Consider the following 19424-nt stretch of genomic DNA (forward strand, 5'->3'; position numbering starts at 1 on the left):
AATAGACCTTTCCATTTACTCTCTTACCTAATAGCCTCGCTTCCCTGTTAACGTGTTTTAGCAATGATGTTAGTGGTAAAGATTATATTTCAATATTTTTCTGGTCAGATGTTTTCCTGCACGATCTTAAGCTTGCCATGATAATAAAGTAATTTTCAAGCCCATACTAAAGCACGAAACAAGAGTTAGTATTTGTCCAGGTTGTCTTAGTTGATGAATAGAGACCTACACAGTTTGTTTTAGCTCCACACTAGCTGCACGTTCTAACAGGGTTGTCGACAATCACGCATACAACACGACGTTGTTCAGTCCTGTTGTTATTATATTATGTGCGTGTTTTTTTAGCCATGTACAAATACGGCTGTCATATACGCCTTCTTACCCTGGCGTATATGTAACGTGTAAACACACGTACAAATGTGACATTTCAAATTCTGCCCAGAACAAAATGAGAAAGATTGTGACACGGACCCTCTTTTGCATTCGTCAGAATGATAATTGCATACAACTAAATCATATAGTCTACATTGGCCCTAGCTTCTGTGGTCAATTTTTTTCATCAATGCAACCTCCGAGCAGTTGTACGCCTGTTTTGTTTGAAATCGTCGGTTTTCCCACACACTTCAAGCCGTTTTTGAAAATGTCCGTTCTGCATGTGATCATATTTCCCGTGTGATCATGTATAGCCGGATGGATTCAAGCAGTTGGGAATTCGGTGTGGGACATTGTTATATTGCCTCATGCTCTAATTACGTCAAATTTCAGGATCAGTTTAGAAATAAAAAAACACGGTAGAATCATTCAGTCTCAGCTGAAGAATTCATTTGTACCAAACTCTGGCAATTTGTATAGAATTTCCGTTCAAAATGTTTAACACATTTATCATGTTTATTTCATTTCTAAATGTTTAACACATTTATTATATAGTATATTACACTTTTACATATATTGACACAGAATTTAAGTACAGCAAAATATATAATTAATGAACACCGATTATTTCTATTTTCTTGTTTTTTTAGCATTCAGCTTTCGCAATCGCTCTCTTGTTTGCTATAGAAGTGATTAACATCGTTATCAACATCATTGTTTTCGTTTAAGAAATGTCTGATAATTGCTCTGGAATATTTTCGTTTACAATAATGAATACAAACAAACCTTTTGAAATTCTTGAGCTTTTGCTCGATTGGTTGTGTAGGTTCGCTCTCGTTGTTTTTCAACAGCCTTCTGTCGTATGTCAGGTAAGTTTTCATACAACCTTCAAAACGAAGGAATGGAACCAATCGTGAAAGAAATGTGGTACAATATCCGAGACATCGGCAAATACATGCCCTGTATGCAACTTTGTTATCAACATCTAGCTAAATTTCCCCGATGGCGATGACGGCCATTATAAGTCGAAACGTCGTCAAGAGGCCTTATTTTCAATTTTAGATATATGCTACGGCTAGTACGAGGCTTTCGTGCAACTGTTTTTAAAATAATGTGGTGTGTAAACTGAGCGATATAAAGTCTGGGGCAGAAGATATTCGACGGTGAAAATCTCGTAGCGGTACTAGATTTCGGAGTCGTAAGGATCCAAAGCTCCTTATTTAAGCTTGTACCATCATGGATAATAAAATCACAGTCTTTTAACTATCCATGGTATCATTAGCTACGCTTGCATGTATGGTTGTTTGATGAACATAATAGTAACTAAAGAAAATATTTTTCGACTTACTTTTTACCCTAATAGACTTTTCTTATAATGACGTCAAATGCAGAAAGTCTGACGTTACACCAAATTTGATTGGCTCCACAAAACTATCGAGCCAATCAAACTGCGTTTGACGTCATTATGAAAAAAGTCTAGTATCTATATTATATATTCTTAGTATATAATATGAAAAGTCTACTAACGGCAATCGAACAATTAATCGACCACTGGGCCCGGATTTTAAACCAATCAAATTTATTCGGCTACAAATAATCTTATATTATAAAATATAAGAAACAAAAAAAAGAAACATCAGTTATTAACCTTTTGGTGCGATCTTTCATCTCTTGTTTTCCAATCTTACGTCCACCACCATCTAGTCAAAGAATTATATCAGCAAATGTGAAGTGCACCATCCTCTTCCATCTGTTATTTATAACCCATGAAGGTGGAAGTTTTTTCACGGGCGTATTTTCGAACAAGCGATATGGCATGCACGTTTGAAAAGCAGATATTTATAGTTACCTGATTTTTTCCCGCCGATTTTCTCAGCGCCGAGTTTCGAGGCAAATGGCTCGAGAGTTTCGTGTTTTGTTATTTCAGGAGTTTTGTCGTGAGTATCGTTACCAATCTCCTGTTTGTTTTTTACAGGCGAGAGCCGATATCTTGCTTCCTTGACCCGTAGTGCTCTTTCTTCTGAATGTCTGAAGAACTCAGGCCGACTTTTACGGAATGCGTCTTGAAGACTTAATCCACTAGTTGATTGATCAGTCTGAGACAACGAAAGACTAGAAAGACCTGATAAGATAACATCGTCCGAGGGAACAGACGTATTGGAGGGCTCGTCGGAAGATCGTCTTTTGGTTAGGGGTAAATTAACATGAGACCCAAACTTGTTTGAAGCTTCTGCACTGGTTATTACTCCAACCGGAAATACATTTTTAGTAGAAAGATCTGGTTTGTGTTTAACCAGGTCGGTGGGATCTGGTTTCGGAGTCTGTTGCCGTTCACCAGAACCGTCAGGTGTTAAACTGTACGAACGACGTGGAACATAGTTAGGTGATCTGTATGATGGCTCACTGTGATCACCTCTATCTTGAGAACGGAATGACTGCATGTCTGGAGAATCCATCAAACTCCTTATCCCCGCAAACTCTTCGTCACCACGTCGAAAAAAGTCTGATAAATGAATCGATGGTGATGACGGTCTTTCAGAGTTCTTATCGTCTTCCTCCAGAACCCCTTCTGAAAGGTCATCTTCACTCACACGGGTCTCTTCAGGAATAACAGACAAGGCCCTAGGGGAACTTTGTAACAGTTCATGCTCTTTACCCAACATTATATTTGGGGAGAGTTGTACTCCAAAATCAGTTAGGTTTTCTTGATTTGAAGTTAATGGAGAACTGAATTCAACAGTACGGTTTAATTCGTTTATATTGGTTGATTTTAAATTTTCTTTTTGCGATTCATGGATATCTTTTAAAAGACCATCATCTTCTTTGTACCTTCCGTGACCGGACGCTAATTCGTCATCAAATGCATCATTAACAGCGTGAACGGATCGGAAAGAATAACCAGTTTCTTTCTCGTCTGACCTGTACTCATCCCATTTTGGTTTTGTATCAGATTCACTTTTATCTGTAGTTAGTATGGCTTCCAATGAACCACGTTTTTCTACTGCAACATTAACAGGATGTGTAGCTCCATAAAGATACTTTTCATTCAAAGTTTTCGCTTCATCAATCATTTCTTGAAATTTTTGGAAGGAGCTCTCCATGCGTTGTAGCAGGTTGTTATTACTGTCAGATGCACTGCTGTCTGTAGATATGTTCTTGTCCATAGATCTCGGTAACGACGAGGTCAGTGGTCCAGAATCAATACTACTGCCCGACTTCAAACTAGAACGTTCAGAACTGCGGTTGAAACTATTCGTTTCACTTGCATCTCCTAAATGAGAGTGGTACCATTATTCTCGCAGTTATATTCACATTGATATACCCAGGGATGGACCCAGTAGGGTCTAAGAAGGGGCAAGGGGTATGTTTGCTGTGTATGTTTATTCGAAAAGTTTTTATTATATGGAAAAACTATTTAAAAAATATACTTGCCATGATTATTGTTGTTTGAAGTTGAACTGGAAATCCCATATTCACGATGTATGTTAGGCCGTGATTGTTCATCGACTCTCTTTCCACTCTTACTGTCATCCAGGGTTGTAGATGAGCTCTTCGTCGCATCAGATGATACATGTGGTGTACTGTCACTCCACAGCCCAAGATCTGATGGTTTAGGAAGTATGGAAGCGTCATGAATTTTAACTGATATCAATTCACTAGAATAGCGACTTGGAGAGGACGATGTGTCATTCATAAGATCCTCAGATACAGGTAGCTCGGGTGCATCCACTTTAGGTTGGTTCACTGAAGGAGAAGCTTTATCAGTCTTTTGTACATCATGAGACACATCACCATCAAATGATTCTTTATCGGATTTAGCAAGACTTGTGCTAGATGACGAGTCTTCAGATGTATATCGAGTGCTAGGTTTAAGAGATTGCCACTGCCCGGTGACGTGACGAGATCTTTCCGCAGGAATGTTTTCGAAATTTCCTGAACCTGTAATATTCCTTTGTCGTCTAAGACGTTCTTGAAAATGTTTCAACTGTTCGAGACGATTTTGCTGTCTTTCCTGAATAGCTCTCTGTTGTTCTCGTATGCGATTTTGTTGTTCTAACAATTGTTGTTGATAAAAATGTAAATACGAAGCAGTATCTGTTTCTCGATTCCCAGGAAACTGGAATGATGGCTCACCAGATGCACTTGAAATAGCTGTAGGGATATGAAAGAAAGGACTTTTGCTATCAGAGATTACAGCTCGTCCTTGGCTACCCTCTGGTGAGATATCTTCCGCGATTGAATCATGGGGAGGTTTGTAACTTGGGGATGAAAACGTTCCACGATTATCATGAAAAACAAGAGACTCTGGTTGTTGCATTGGATCAACAGTTCTTGGTAGTGCCTCAGGTGAAGAAGCTATTGCCTCTTCAAGAAGATTAGGTGCAGGTATAGCAACATGAGGTGGGGATATTTGCAGTGACGGTTCCTTAAAGGTAACACCTAGCCGCGGTTGATCGATGCGCGGACCTGTTTCATATTGATCTGGGCTAGAAGGTCGTGATGAAGACTTTCGAATTAATGGTATTTCAGCGGAGGCAAGCTTGTCAATACCAGTAGTTGTGTCAGTTGACTTGGCAAAATGTAAGGGTAATGGTTGAGGCGGAGCTCTGAAGATGCCAGCAGACGATACACGAGGTACAGGAACAAACTCATCTTCAGATAAACTTTTTTGAACGGAGTATAACCCGCCAGGGCAACCCAAGTTGGTTTCGTCTCCCGATTCTTCAGTATGGAATGGGTCCGGCTGAATGTCTCCAGAAACTTTGTTAATTCCAGCTTCATCAGATTCGCTGGCATCGATAGTTCTTACGTCATCAGAAAGTACGCCAGAACTTAGATCGGTGAATTTTATATCATTATCATCGCCATCTGCTTGATCTGATTTTTCATTTACATCATTGTTCAAAGCATCAAATTGAAGCTGTAGGTGTTCCTGCATGACTTGCTGTTGTTGAAGTTGTAGCTTCAGCTTCTGTTGTTGTAACTCTTCTCTTTGCTTCTCAATTTCAACTTTTCTCGTAGCACCAGGCATCTGTAAAAATATTGTAAAAATGGAACGTATAAGGCACAATATTCGTTCTTTCTACCATCGAATTAGGATAAGAATATCAAGGTATATATCCAATGCTGGTGAACAAGCTTTGCATCATTAAATATACAGAATAAACTTACAGGAATATGTTTTGATTTCGCTCTTGTAAGTTCCGCCTCTTCGTGAGGATGTAAAAGTGTTTTTCTTTGCAATTCATTGACAACATCAGATTCAACACTCGCAGACCGCGTCTTCTCTGTTGTCCTAAGGGAAAATCAATTTTACGTTTTGATAAATAAGTATATTAAAAATATCATTGGAATGAAATGAGGACGAAACGCGATCAATTCATCGTACATCGTCAATGTTCCTTCACTGAATTCTGACTCGTCGTCTGGTATAATGACCACTCCTATTAAGAAAAGGTCACCACAGTAAGGTCACGCATTATTATATCTAAATGATGATAATATACGTACTCTCATAATCGCACAATCTGCAGTAACGAAGCCTATTTTAAAATAATAGAGCTGTAATACCATGCAATGCTATACCACTAATATATATACATGTATAAGCTAGCTGAGACAGGGCTAGTATGAGGAGTTCTTAATGTTTATACCATGCCATATAAAGTACATACCTGCAGTGCCCTTGGCCGTTTCCCTTTCTTTAGATTTCCATCGGTCGCGCTGAATATCTATTTTTTTCAAAAGTCTCTTGAGAGGATCTAAAAATGTAAAATATTAATTTACGTAAAGTTGCATGCGGTTGATGGGTCAAGTCTTACTGGAGCTGGGCACTGTTTGGCTGAGAAATGGTCGCTCCCCGTTGAATTAAAGCAAGCGCTAGTCTTTTAGCAAATTACTGGGGGTTGAATGCCGGAACCTACCATGGGCAGTAATAAGCAGGTTAAGGTACCCGCGGGTCAATACGGATGGCGTTATTTTCTTCCAAATTAGCGTAATATGCGAGCAAAATTATTTTGTGCATGTGCTTTTTCGTAATTTACCCCGACAAGCCTTTACTAGAGTAGACTACAGCCTTTTGAGGCAAAGAAATATTTCTACCGTATACATGTAGGAAAGCTATTTCAATTAACTTATTATTAATCTTAATAACCTTTTGAGGATGGTCTGGGATCAGTACGAGATTTCTCTGCTTCTTCAACAAATTTCCTCCTTCCTTCACCAGCAGGCAATTCCGGCAAACTCCCAGACGGTTGGTCAATTTGAACATCCTTTTCAAGATCGCTCGGCTGCAATAAATAACAATTGGTCTCAAGCAAATCATTTTAAAGTAGGTCAGTGTTTTAAGATTTTTTGAATTTCACAAACCATGCATAGCTAAGCCAGGATGGATCCTTCCTAATCTAGATTTGGTGCCTGAGATGCATTTAAATCAACATTTTGACTAATTAAATTGGTAAAAATTAAGTAAGTGCCTCCAGAACATTTACCAACGTTGAAATGCTATTTCAACATTTTTTTTTACCAACATACTAAACTATACCTAAAGCATTCTGTATACTACAGTATTAAACTATATATGAACTGGCCTAGCATCTTCACTTTCAAAAGAAATCAGCCTGGCATAACAGAATATGTGAATATGGTCCCCCTCTATTAACGTTCGATTGGCGCCCATGTCTAGCATGTCCTATAATGCATCTAAAGGTTTGCCAGTGGCAGGTGAGATTTTGGTTTTTAACATTACCTTCATATCGACTGTGATTCGCTCTTCTTTCGCGTCTGAAATTTCTACAAAAAAGCCATATATACGATATAACTTCAATAACTGGTTTTATATACAATAATGAGTTGTTGGTTTGAAGATCTAGATATTTATCATCGCAATATTTTTATTTTATTCAGATAGTTTTGGGTGGTATTTTTTGGAGATGTTGTATTAAACACACTATTTGGGCGTGGCCCAGGTTTCACTAGAAAACGGGTAGAAATAAGGGAAAAGAAGTTCAGTAGAATTGCTATAAAGCAAAAGTAGCATGATCCAGCGGTGATGTTGTGGAGGAAGCTGCATATACACTTAAGAAAAACAGCACGTCCATACAGCCTTATTGTACATGGCAAAAAGCACAGAAATTCCCGGTTGATAAAGACAGGGCAGAAAAACGCTGATTCCAACGAACATGGTCGTTACCAATTTGTAGCAACTTGCTGGCTTTACCAAATTCTGGGTACGAGGGTAAAATTCTGGGTACGAGGTTGTTTTTACTTATACCTTCATCAGTGACAGCAGGAGAAACGGGTAATGCATCCTGTGCCATGGTTACATCTCCCATGTAATCTACAAAGAAATATAGTAAATGTTTATAGAACAATTGCATGGAAGCAGTTGTAGAAAGCCGCATAGTGATTGTTCTGCATTTTTTCAAAGTGACAAAAATTGGATGAAGCCTAAATTATCTTGAAATCTGAAGATTTTGTTTTGCTATGCAAATTTCATGTCATTATAATTAACAGTTAATAAGCACTAAAATATTAGCACAGGATGACCAAATTGCCGGTATGACATATGAAAATAATATGATCAGGAAATTGAAAATATAAAAAACAATCATCAATACAGTAGTTCCCGCCCTTTTCCTCTACCATTAAAACTTTTCCCGCTATTTCTCGATTATGAAATAATAACAACTTTCTGTATAAGCTTCTTACTGGTTTGTGCCATGTACATATCTTCAAATGCATGCTCTATTTCGCGTTGTCTTTCTTCGCTCACTTCAATTCTTCTATGAGGTGGTTCAAACACGTGTTTCTGACATTTTGTGATATTAAAAAGAAAACAATAATGTCAACAACACCTGCTTACACTATCAGTTTCTATCAGGGTTATCGAAGTTTGATGTCTACACATTGTAAAAAACATAGACCGTTCCGAAAATGGTTATCGTACATTTTGTTTCAACGTTTCGGCTATTTTGCATTGAATCGTCAAAATGATAACCATTTTGGGTGTGCCTTCATTTTCCAATAAACGTTTGGTGCGGTTATATATACAAGGTGATTAATGTTCATGGGGGAAAATATAAGATTTAAGACAGTGATCGACTCATAGGTTAACTTATAGAAATAAGTATCGTCCACGATACTTAGGTTATTGTGGTATACAAAGATCGACACAAAATGTCTATATTTTATTTGCTGAAATTTTTGCATAAGGAGTCACAAGCTGTAACTTACAGGAATTTTGGATACAATTTCTTGTCTTCTTTGTCTATCCACTCTCTCAAAGTGTTCCAATTCCTCGAGTAGTCTATTATGATCCTGCGTGATTTGAAAGGAATAATCAATTAACAGTCACTGCATATGGGCCAAGCAAATCTATACTATCATGACTTGGGATAACCTCCCCTATGGCATTCTGATTTCACTTACAAGTTGCCGGTGATGATAGAGGAATTACTATTTGCTAAAGCAAACATTATTATCCAGCATTCACGGTTTTGTTTGGTTTTTGTTCCGGAGGCATAAAATCTGATAAACAATTACCTTCTCTAACATTAACTTTGACTTCGCATGCTTGTGTCGTAATCGTGCTTTCTCCAATTGTTCCGAAAAATTTCTGTTAGACTCCTGCGCAAAAATAAAAGCATAGTCATAATACTGATGACCAGGGTTTTACAAATGACCAGCCTTTAGTGGATGATTACAGGGTCTACTGGATGACTAGGATTATAATATAAAACAATTTAGATATATTCGTGATCGTAACACGAATGATGAACCCATGCCGTGTATGCCCTTTTTATACTACAGAGGAATGCCCACGCACGTTCCCTAAATACTCTTTAATACCGACGAGAGGTTACCTCTTTTGCCATCTGTATTCGTTCTTCTTCCTCTTTTGCCGCGTGCCTTGCATCAACCTTTAAAATAGGATAAGATAATTCCACACGTGGCAGCTAATGTATAGGAAGAACGTACTAATACTTTAATAAAAACAACCGCAATTACAACACCTTGGTGTCTTACAAATGAGATTAAAAACAACATACCTGATGAATATTTGGATCAGCTCTCTCGACACGTTCCCGAGGTATGTGGTAATACGTTGAACTATATTGATCCACATTCTTTTGCTTATATCTATGCTTTTGAATCGATTCCAAATTCTGAGCAATATCGGGAACAGGAGGTTCTAATGCGGCCACTCTGGCAGCACGAATTCTTTCTATTTCCATAGCTTTATTTTTCGCCTCAGTTTTCTCGTTTAACATTTGCGCTTTTTCTGCGTCAGCTTCTTTCAACCTCTTAAGGGCATTCTTGTATCTTTCAGAAGCTCTTCAAAACCAAATATGCATGGTTTTATATTAATATATAACCAAATATCTTTTTGAAAGGTTTTGCAATTTTTTGCAAAAAAAGTGAACAGCTCGCATGCGAAGTGTCGAGTTGACCCTATCTTTTTAGGCAAAGTTCGTGCACAAGCACAGAAACACAAAGTGCCAGATTTGACATAAAATACTCACTTAATCTCATCTTCCAACAACCTCTCCTTTGGAATTCCATCTTCACACTACAAAATTTCATGTCATAAGCATCTTAATTAGCATCACTAACAGATTTATAGCCATTTCGACGGACTACTTTTCTGTCAATTTAACTGGATCGAGTTTGCATGGGATGGACATTTATGTATACAATTTTTTTACGTTTATATACGAGCTCGTGGAGCTAGTCAACTCAAAAACAAAAAGGAAAATACATGCATATGGCCGATCATGAGCGCCAAGACATATTTTGAATAGGTAATTTTTACTCCAAAATGGCCCAGCCCTCTTAATATTAACCTAAAAACTAATTCGTCGAAGTGGTGAATTATTCGTTCATGGGTGCATCAAATTTTTACCACACTCAGTATATCGATTTTTACAACTGTCAAGATCGATGGTGTAGTAAAAATTTCATGCAGACTGGTAGTTAAATTTCCAGGAGTAGCTACTTGTAGTTAAATTTCCAGGAGTAGTTTGTTCCGATCTCATATCTCTTTCCAATCCAGAAATTAGTATTGCTATGAGTGCACGCACTTACATGTATTTCGCTGCATGGATATCTAATCCACTGGATATACGATCGATGAGTTTTGTACATATGATGATACCTCAGTTTTAAACAAATTAACAAAAAATAATCACCGTTAGAGCTGCTTCATGACCTTCACCAACATGTGCTACATTTTCATAATACTCATTTTCCAGTAAATTTCGCTTCTCCGTTATGTCTGCGTGCCACTTTTTCTAAAAAATATTAATAAAACTTTAACTGAATCTTTTTTCAAATTTCCTACATAGATATTAAGGAACCCTCTAAGGAATTACCTCTACTATAGTTTAAAGCGAAATTAAACTAACCTTTAACTCATTTTCCAGGATGTCAATTTCCTTCCTTTCTTTTTCTTTAAATTTCTTGCGAGCTTTGCTTGCCAGGAGTTTTTCCTGTTGTCTCACCTGTGAATTGGCGAAACTTTACAACTGGCTATCATGGGTAAAAACTATACATGACAAAAGATATTATATATATGACATTATGACTATTGGTGTTAGATCTGAATGAGAGTCATGTGCAATACGGCAGCATAGATATATGCACCTATAGTAGTAACATATTGGTGTAATGGTCCAAATTAAAAGCAAATCAAAAATTTCTTGACACTACTTAGGTTTGATTTTCTAATTTTTGCAACCTGAGGGTTTATAGTAGTTTCATGTAATCATGTGGCTAACTGATCCTGATACAGTCATATACAATTCTTACACATACTAGCTCATCTTAGCTGCATATAAACACCCAGAATATGTGCAAAAATGTGGCAGATTTACAGACAAGCAGTATGAATTAAACTGCATGATTACAAGTATAATCATGTAACGACTAATGGAGCTTGAAAATTTGGCTGAAAACTATCCTGTGCAGGAAAACCTTGGCAGTACATATGAGTTGTCTTAAAAGACAGTATACCTGTTGAAGTCGTAATTTACGTAATTTTTGCTTTTCATCTTGGAGAAGTTTCACCTAGATGTAGCATAAAAAATCTATGTTTAAACTTAACAACTTTGCATTTCCTAGTCGGGAGCATTAATACTAGAATTAGGGGGTTGATACAGTCTGATAAAATTAATTAAGTCTTGCACTACATACTCATAACTGGTTGTAATGGCCGATTTTTGCAGCAATTTTATGTGCAAACTTTTGATAGATGTGAACAAGTGAATTTGTTACTTACAGATGTTCAAAATAAAAGCTTTTATACATTCAAACATTTGTAACTAATTTCTCGTTCACATGCATGATGTATCAAAAGAAGAAAATCGCTATACATGTCAAAGCAATTGAAATATAATATGTATAGATGACATATAGTTAGGTTATATTTATATATTTTATTTGCTTTGAAAAGGTTACAGACAAAACATTAGCTCTTGTAATAAATGTATTAAAATTGTTTGTGTTATGGCTGTTCTTCCTACCTACCTTATGCTGGGCTATTGTAATATTATGGTTGAGATTCAATTCTGCCTGGTTCATAAATTGCAACTACAATATACTATACATGTGACATGTGGTCTAGATAGATGGAAACTGGCAAGAGTTTCAGTCTTACTTTACCAAAAACCTGATTGTTGGGCTACCTATGCTATGAAGTGAAAACATCAAAAAATCATGCCTCTTCATTTGGACTTGGTCTCAAAAACATTCGGTTGTTTACATCCTGTCTCTTGCCCATTCTTTCAGGTTTTACACGTTATGATATATATCCTGTGAAGAAAATAATGAGTATCTGTAAATTAAAATTAATAATATAAAAGGCACTGTCAGTTTCAGTGTATGAAATTGAAATTATTATTATATCTTAATATTATTTTTATACTACTCAAACACAGCTATGAACACGACAGAAGGCGCCAACATAAGCGTATTACTTCAGATATTTCTTACTTAAAATCGTTGGTGACATTTGAACCATCAAACAGTAAAATTATTCGTATGTTTTCATCAAAATGTGTAAAGAAAAGGCAGCTTCTCACCACACGGAACCTTCTCCATGTTTGAAAATTCGCGCAATCCGAACACTTTCCGTTGAATGACGACAATATTCGGTGGCCAATGAGAGCTCACCACGCCAGGCGATATTTACCACTGGATAAAATACACATCATCTTTTTTGAGGAGTGATATTTAATTATTTTCATTTTGTATCGTAATGTATAAAGTTTTTTGTTAAGATACGCTTCAGAAATGTCGTGGATTACTAAGTTAACCTCTGTTTTTATGTACGTCGCTTTAGACCTTGGTCAGTTTGGTAAGTATGCGTTAGAATGGGAGAACACAACATGTAAACAAGGAAAGAATTTTTACTTTCAGTAATTTATACAAATGACATTAATGTTTTGCAGCGCTGACACCAAGCCGGTAGTTAGATATGTACGTTTCTTTACTTTGCTAGTTCATGGAGCAAGTGAGGAAGTAAACCAACATCTTGCAATGGGAATGAAATTGGTCTCTGCCGGACAGTTATCAGATGCCCTTTCGCATTATCATGCAGCTGTTGGTAATGTCATGTTTTTTATTTTGTCATCCAGTACCCTGATCAGTCCTAGTTTATATGCAAACCTTTGAATCTAAGCTAATAGATTATGTCTAGAGTAGAGTTCTTGTAAACCTACCTTGAGTCTCTTGGGATTGCATGTCAGGGACCCCATATATACATAATATTTGTCAGTGCAGATCATTGCTAATTCAATGCTGCACCAATGTTCATAGTTGGATAATATACCATAAATTATTCCAGAGATCCACCTGAAAATCATTATTTCATCTGCACCTAATGTTTATGTTAAATTTAAAGAGATGTATATAACTAAAGATTGCAATAAAAGTTGCTAGTTCCGCAATCGCATACCCAGAGCTACAAGATTGTACATTCCATAGCACATTAAGCCTTTCATTTCCCATCAGTCCATATGCTTGCTTGCTTTACAATTGCTGAAAGGGCATGTGCCACTTCAGTGAATATGATAAAAAGCCCTGTGGACACTTTCTACAACCACTTGTGATTAGTCACACTCACTGATCTGTGGTCACACTCAATACTGGATGGTTCAGTTTTGTTCATGTATAAAAATGGACAGCCTGCTAGGTTAATGTTTATGGCATAGGTTTCTTACTTTCTAGTCTAGTACCAATTATCAACCTTGAGCATTGGTTTCCATGGTAATTACCAGCATTTGTGGTTTAAAATTACTGGGTGATTATGGTTTGGAGTGACCTAAAAGGGCATTACATTTTCTTTAAAGTATTAGTTCTTGACAATATATTTCAAATATTTTTTAGAGGGTGATTCATCAAATTTCTTAACTTATTTCAAAAGAGCCACAGTCTTGATGGCAATGGGTAGATCACGCTCAGCATTGCCAGATCTTGATGAAGCAATTAAATTAAATCCAAAGTTCTTACAGGTAAAAAAACCCGAAAGCCTACGACTTATCATTTTCTTGAAAATGTATGGAGCATTTCTCTTTAATCTATCGCTATCTGTCTAAAATATCATATGAATTCACACATTAAGCTAAAACAATGCATACAGTAGAGCCATGCTTCAATACTTTGATGGTTCTTATACTGTATATACAAATTAGGACGAAGCATGTGCGTTTATGTCCCTTTTAAATTTTTTGCTAGCAATATTAACACAGACGAATTGGCAACTTACTTGAGTAAATGTCTTAATGTGAAAATAAGAATTTTTACTGCAAGATATCTTAAGTTAGAAATTTAACATTTCCTTTTGATATCTCATCCTGTCTACTGCATGTAGTCCAAGCCTTTTTGGTATTGCAATGTGACGGCCAGTTTCACGCAATTTCTCGGGCGAGTCGATTGCATAAATATCGGAGTTCGGGGTTGTCCTACGGCTACGTAACTATCGTACCGGAGGTTCCCTTTTCACCGATGTAAATTTGTCTTGATGTGGCTTTGTCACTGCTGACTGCATACACGTGGCATTTGTGCTATTACATCCACTTACCTGGCGTTTAATTAGGACGCAATTACAACCCCTCTGTTTCCATACTCGGTCAAGCGTTCACTATATAGCTACCGCGTAAATTATCATATAGAGTATAGCATGCAATTGGCTGTCACGTCTACATCTTTGAACCTTAATTTTTTGTATTATCATATTTTTTTATAACTATCGCATATCTTTTCTACCATGAATTTCATTTATAGGCTTTCCTTCAACGAGGAAATGTCCATTTAAAGAGAGGCGAGCCAGATTTGGCTCACATTGATTTTGAAGCTGTGGTAGGAAATTTGATTTCTGGTAATTGAACATTTAAGACAATGGGTTTTTAAATCTATTGTTTTTCACTGATTTTACAGCTGAGAATTGATAATAATAACGAAGAAGCTTTGAAACAGGTAGGTTTTCATTAATGAATGCGTTATACAATGCAAGAAAGTACGGATAAGACTTTGGGCATAGTTTAAAAAGCGAATTGAAATTTTTGAAGTTTGGGCACAGTGAGGCTGCGGTTATTCCCTACTTTGCGACAAAATTAATTCGCGCAATGCCTTTTGGTAAAATGTACGTGCTGATGACGCTAAAATCGTTTTTGTTATTCTCATGACATAACCTTTTTCTTAATTTCAAGATCCACTTAAAAAGGAACCCTCATGCGTTTTTTTTGTTGTATTTTACAGCTCTCAATAATAGAACCATTCAAATCCTACGTTGAAAATGGTAATGTCTTAATGGATATGGGCGACTATCAAAGTGCCATAGAACAATTAACCAAAGCTTTGGAGGTTCGTAGTCTGGCTGTTTTGTGGCATATATTTTAGAGCTTAATCACGTAACATAGCGTGTGCATCTTCCTACAGATCGCTCCTTGGGATGCGACGTTAAGAGCGAAGAGAGGAAAATGTTATGAAGTTATGGGAGAATTATATAAAGCTGTGGCTGATATTAAGTAAGCTTCGTTCTACCCTACGGTTATGTGTGTACAGTACAGCTTCAATTTTTTAGGAACTTGGGTACTGGTCAATAGTTATTACAATACGCATTTTCCGTAAATAAAGGTAACACAGTATCCTTTCTTTATTAGAGCAACAACAAAATTAGTTAGCGACAACACTGGAGCGTTTTTACAAATTAGTAGATTGCAATATCAAATGGGAGAGTTGGAAGATGGACTAAGGTAATTTTCAGCATTGGAACATTTCTATCGACGGCACTACTGTGCATGAATTTTTGTTCCTACTTCTATAAACCGTGGCCAAAGACGCCGACAACATCGCTTTTGGCAAGTGCATGCTTTGGGAAATGGCAATTTGTTTTAGGTCCTCGCAAATGGATGAAGCCTATATCATTAAGAGAAGCTTCTTGTGTTGTTTAAGTTTATTATACAGTAAAAGAGGTGATCATATGTTTCATCTTGAATGAAATGACGTTATGGGCCTCTTCAGAAAAACGTTTTTGCATACACCAGCCTCCACGAATTCTTTTAGCCGGCTTTGATTTGTGCCACAATGCATTTTATTATCCTATACGCGGTTATAACCAGGTTTCATTGGTTGAGAAAAATACATTATAAAGTATTCCTGAAAATTCTACTTTCAGAGAAATTAGAGAATGTCTTAAACTCGATCCCGATCACAAAGATTGCTTCGCCCTATATAAGGTACTATGCATATGGTATATACTATACTACTATGCTTCGTACGCCTCGTGCATGCACTTTTGTAGCTAGACATGCATGGAGTTTCATTGCTTTATTTATTCTCTTTAATCAGAAATTAAAGAAATTGAACAAACAATTCAATGAAGCACAGGGTTTGATAGACGGAGCAAGGTTAGCGCAAAACATAATGAATTTGACAGAATTTTTTTTCTGTTCAGCAATTACGATTATAGTGTTTCCATAGGTTATCGTTTTTTTTTGTAAAATGATTCCCCTTCAGATGAATATTGTATGTCGTATATTCAGATTATTACCTTCAGATGAATATTGTATATCGTATATTCAGATTATTATGGCAAACGTATCTAATTAGACCTTGCGTATAATGAGACCTTAATTTAACGTATAACACACTATTCAATTGTTAGAAAAATGCGAATATAGTCCTACTTTTGTCATGATGATGCTGATGTAAACCTTCTTATACATATATAATTATACGAATAAACTCTGCGTTATTTCGAGCAAGGAAACTTTGGATATGTGTCATTTGAGTTTTCAGAGTATAGAAATAATAGAAATTTTTTTAATCCATAATTTTGTTTGTATGCCCTTTTTTTCTAATTCATGCACATTGTTCTGATTCACAGCTATTCAGATGCTATACAGAAGTTAGAGTCAGCGTTAAAAACTGAACCAAATTTACATTTTTACATCTTGAAGGCGAAAACACAGATATGCCATTGCCATCGCATGGTATGTGAACATTTTATTAATTAAATAATGTAGTTGGCGAAGGTATTATAAACTGCTAAACTATAATAGGGTGATAATTTGATTTTACATTTTTTTAAAGAACGGTGATGTGGAAAAAACGTTAAATTCTTGTTCAGAGGCGATAAAGCTGGACGAAAATAATGTTGATGCTTTATGTGATAGAGCAGAAGGATATATACTTAATGACATGTATCAGGAAGGTTAGGCCTGTCGTTAATCATTAAACTATAATAAGCATGTGCGTCATGCAGGCATGACTCCACTGACTCTACATGCCGCCTTAATTTATTTTATTCATGTATATAAATACACGAATGTTACCTAATTCTTAACCTCGTACCCAGGGTTTTTACGAGGTTGACCTATATAATTATTTGAAACAATCGACATTCTTGAAGAATGTTCTGTTGTATTCATTCCTGGGATATAGCATGTAAGAACTTCTACAATTTCTTATAGCTGTGAACGATTACCAAACGGCAAAAAATATCAATGGAGATTTAAACAAGGTTAGTTATTTTTTCGGACATAACTACAGTCTGAAACTTTTAAAAAGCCCCTCTTTTTTATAGACTTGGTCAAGCCCTTGCTGTTGGCTTTCCCTTCCCTCTGCTCTATTTCTGAAGGGTAAAAACTCGTATTATTAATTTAAATATTGAAAGAAATTTTCATACATGTGCAGGTGCAAGAAGGTTTGGATAAAGCTCAAAGACTTCTAAAGCAATCAAAGAAAAGGGACTACTATAAAATTTTAAAAGTAAAAAGGTATATATACAGTACTCACAGCAACTGCATTTAGCTGATTATATAGTGTTAGGATGTGTACATCAGTGTGATTATATATGGTAAATTAATTGATGTTGTAGAAATGCAAGTAAACGAGAAATCATGAAAGCGTATAGAAAATTAGCAGTAGAGTGGCATCCTGACCATTATCAAGGGGAAGATAAGAAGAAAGCGGAGAAAATGTTTATTGATATTGCGGCAGCAAAAGAAGTTCTTACTGATCCTGGTAAGTGGCATTAACATTTTAAAAACAGAAAAGGAATGAATTGATAAACTGGTTAAAGACATATTTTGGACAAATTCAACATGCAGTTGCTAGCTATATTTTTCCATGCATGATTTATTTAAAGTTCGCTTTTTTTCCTCGTCGTCTAAACACAGTGGAATGCATGAAAATAGCCAGAAATAGAAGAATGTTTTTTTTGTTCACGCAATTATCGAAATCTTTTCGCCATATATAACTCGAAATTATTGCTTATTTTTCCAGAGAAAAAAGCCAAGTTTGATAACGGCGAAGACCCACTAGATCCTGAACAACAAAATGGCGGAGGATGGCAAAATGGCGGTTTCCCAGGTGGATTTCCATTTGGACAAGGATTTCAGTTCAAATTTCATTTTCCCTAAACAAAACAATTGTATGCGTTCGCCTCTAATCTCCGTGCTAGATCGCACGCCCCACAGCTCTATTCACGCAACAGTCCATAGACATAACACCTATTTCCTGGAAAGTGTGTTTAATATTTTTGGGTAATCAGGACATCGGATGGTACATTTTATGTAAATAGATAAATTGCTGTATGAAAACTGTGCCATTAGATTACTATGACATGTGGACATGTGATTGAGGAGCTGAGCTCGCAAAGACTAATGTATTGTCTTCTTGATACATTATACATTGCAGATCAATCCAGTTCACTCGAAGAAGTGCCTTGATTTTTGTTGTCCTCTTATTAAGCAGGTTAAAACTATCAGCGCGTGTTAATACCCGTATCATGTGTCTAATGTTTTTCAAAATTGGTTAGAAAGTATCGGTTCTTGTGGTAGTTAGAAACCTTCACGAAGCATAGTTGGCATACAATTTATTAACGATAAAATCACTTGAACAAAACCTTTCTTGAAGGTGCGTTCTCATTGCCTTCTTGGTTGACGTTGAGTGCCCACTTTCTTTATGGACGACGTTGAATGTGCTCTCACTGTCTTCTTGGACGATATAGAGTGCAGTATCACTGTCTTCTTGGACGATGTTGAGTGTGGTCGCACTGTGGTCTTGGACGACGTTTTCATTTTTCTTTGACGACGTTGAGTATGCTCTCATGCACTTTCTTTGTGGACAACGTTGCGTGTGCATGTTCTAACTGTCCTCGTGCATGATGATGTTGAGTGTGTTGTCACTGTCTTCTTAGACTACGTTGGGTGCATGTGCATTTGCTGACATTAATTATGGAGGATGTTGAGTACAGTTCACTGGTTCTCACTGTCTTCATTTACGACGTTTTCTTCTTGGGTGATACCGAACGAGCTTTCTGATCATTTCGAAACAAATTTTTTTAGTTTCGTGCATGTTACATGTTGCGATCTTCATCCGCGAAATATAAGCAGCAATTCGTCAGGGAAAATGGTAAAGTGGGAGCTGACTTACAAACCGTGTGTACCATTCCAGGCTTGCCATACAGTTTACTGTCCCTAGGGGCGCCGAAACTGCGGGGGTAGCCCAGTGCCCTTTGCTACCATGTAAAAGTATCATAAATTCAC

General features: G+C 36.7%; 2 protein-coding genes across 3 annotated transcripts; one reads left to right on the forward strand and one right to left on the reverse strand.

Annotated features, from left to right (window-relative positions):
* Positions 1 to 958: 958 nt before the first annotated feature.
* LOC114526076 (centrosomal protein of 295 kDa-like) lies at positions 959 to 13693 on the reverse strand. Of its 2 annotated transcripts, XM_028547580.1 has the most exons (23): positions 13092 to 13693; positions 12453 to 12564; positions 12092 to 12183; positions 11386 to 11439; positions 10779 to 10874; positions 10563 to 10664; positions 9897 to 9943; positions 9423 to 9708; positions 9237 to 9293; positions 8917 to 9000; positions 8608 to 8691; positions 8083 to 8182; positions 7646 to 7711; positions 7121 to 7164; positions 6527 to 6662; positions 6048 to 6134; positions 5762 to 5816; positions 5545 to 5668; positions 3805 to 5404; positions 2222 to 3643; positions 2021 to 2072; positions 1159 to 1258; positions 959 to 1053 (listed from the first exon to the last, which is right to left on the reverse strand). In XM_028547580.1, exons 3-23 carry the CDS (start codon positions 12149 to 12151, stop codon positions 1003 to 1005), a joined length of 4707 nt encoding a protein of 1568 aa, XP_028403381.1. In that variant the 5' UTR covers positions 12152 to 12183; positions 12453 to 12564; positions 13092 to 13693; the 3' UTR covers positions 959 to 1002. The 2 variants fall into 2 exon arrangements, with proteins under 2 accessions (XP_028403381.1, XP_028403386.1); XM_028547585.1 differs by lacking the exon at positions 13092 to 13693 and having other exon boundaries at positions 12364 to 12502.
* On the forward strand, positions 12554 to 18609 carry LOC114526089 (dnaJ homolog subfamily C member 3-like). Its single transcript, XM_028547594.1, has 16 exons — positions 12554 to 12727; positions 12872 to 12976; positions 13759 to 13883; positions 14656 to 14730; positions 14809 to 14847; positions 15130 to 15234; positions 15310 to 15398; positions 15534 to 15626; positions 16049 to 16109; positions 16222 to 16280; positions 16760 to 16865; positions 16966 to 17086; positions 17346 to 17395; positions 17569 to 17651; positions 17753 to 17898; positions 18160 to 18609. Exons 1-16 carry the CDS (start codon positions 12664 to 12666, stop codon positions 18294 to 18296), a joined length of 1458 nt encoding a protein of 485 aa, XP_028403395.1. The 5' UTR covers positions 12554 to 12663; the 3' UTR covers positions 18297 to 18609.
* The last annotated feature ends 815 nt before the right edge of the window (positions 18610 to 19424 follow it).

The sequence above is a fragment of the Dendronephthya gigantea genome, unplaced genomic scaffold, assembly GCF_004324835.1.
Source record: "Dendronephthya gigantea isolate DGI-Jeju-01 unplaced genomic scaffold, DenGig_1.0 000001F, whole genome shotgun sequence".
NCBI lineage: Eukaryota > Metazoa > Cnidaria > Anthozoa > Malacalcyonacea > Nephtheidae > Dendronephthya > Dendronephthya gigantea.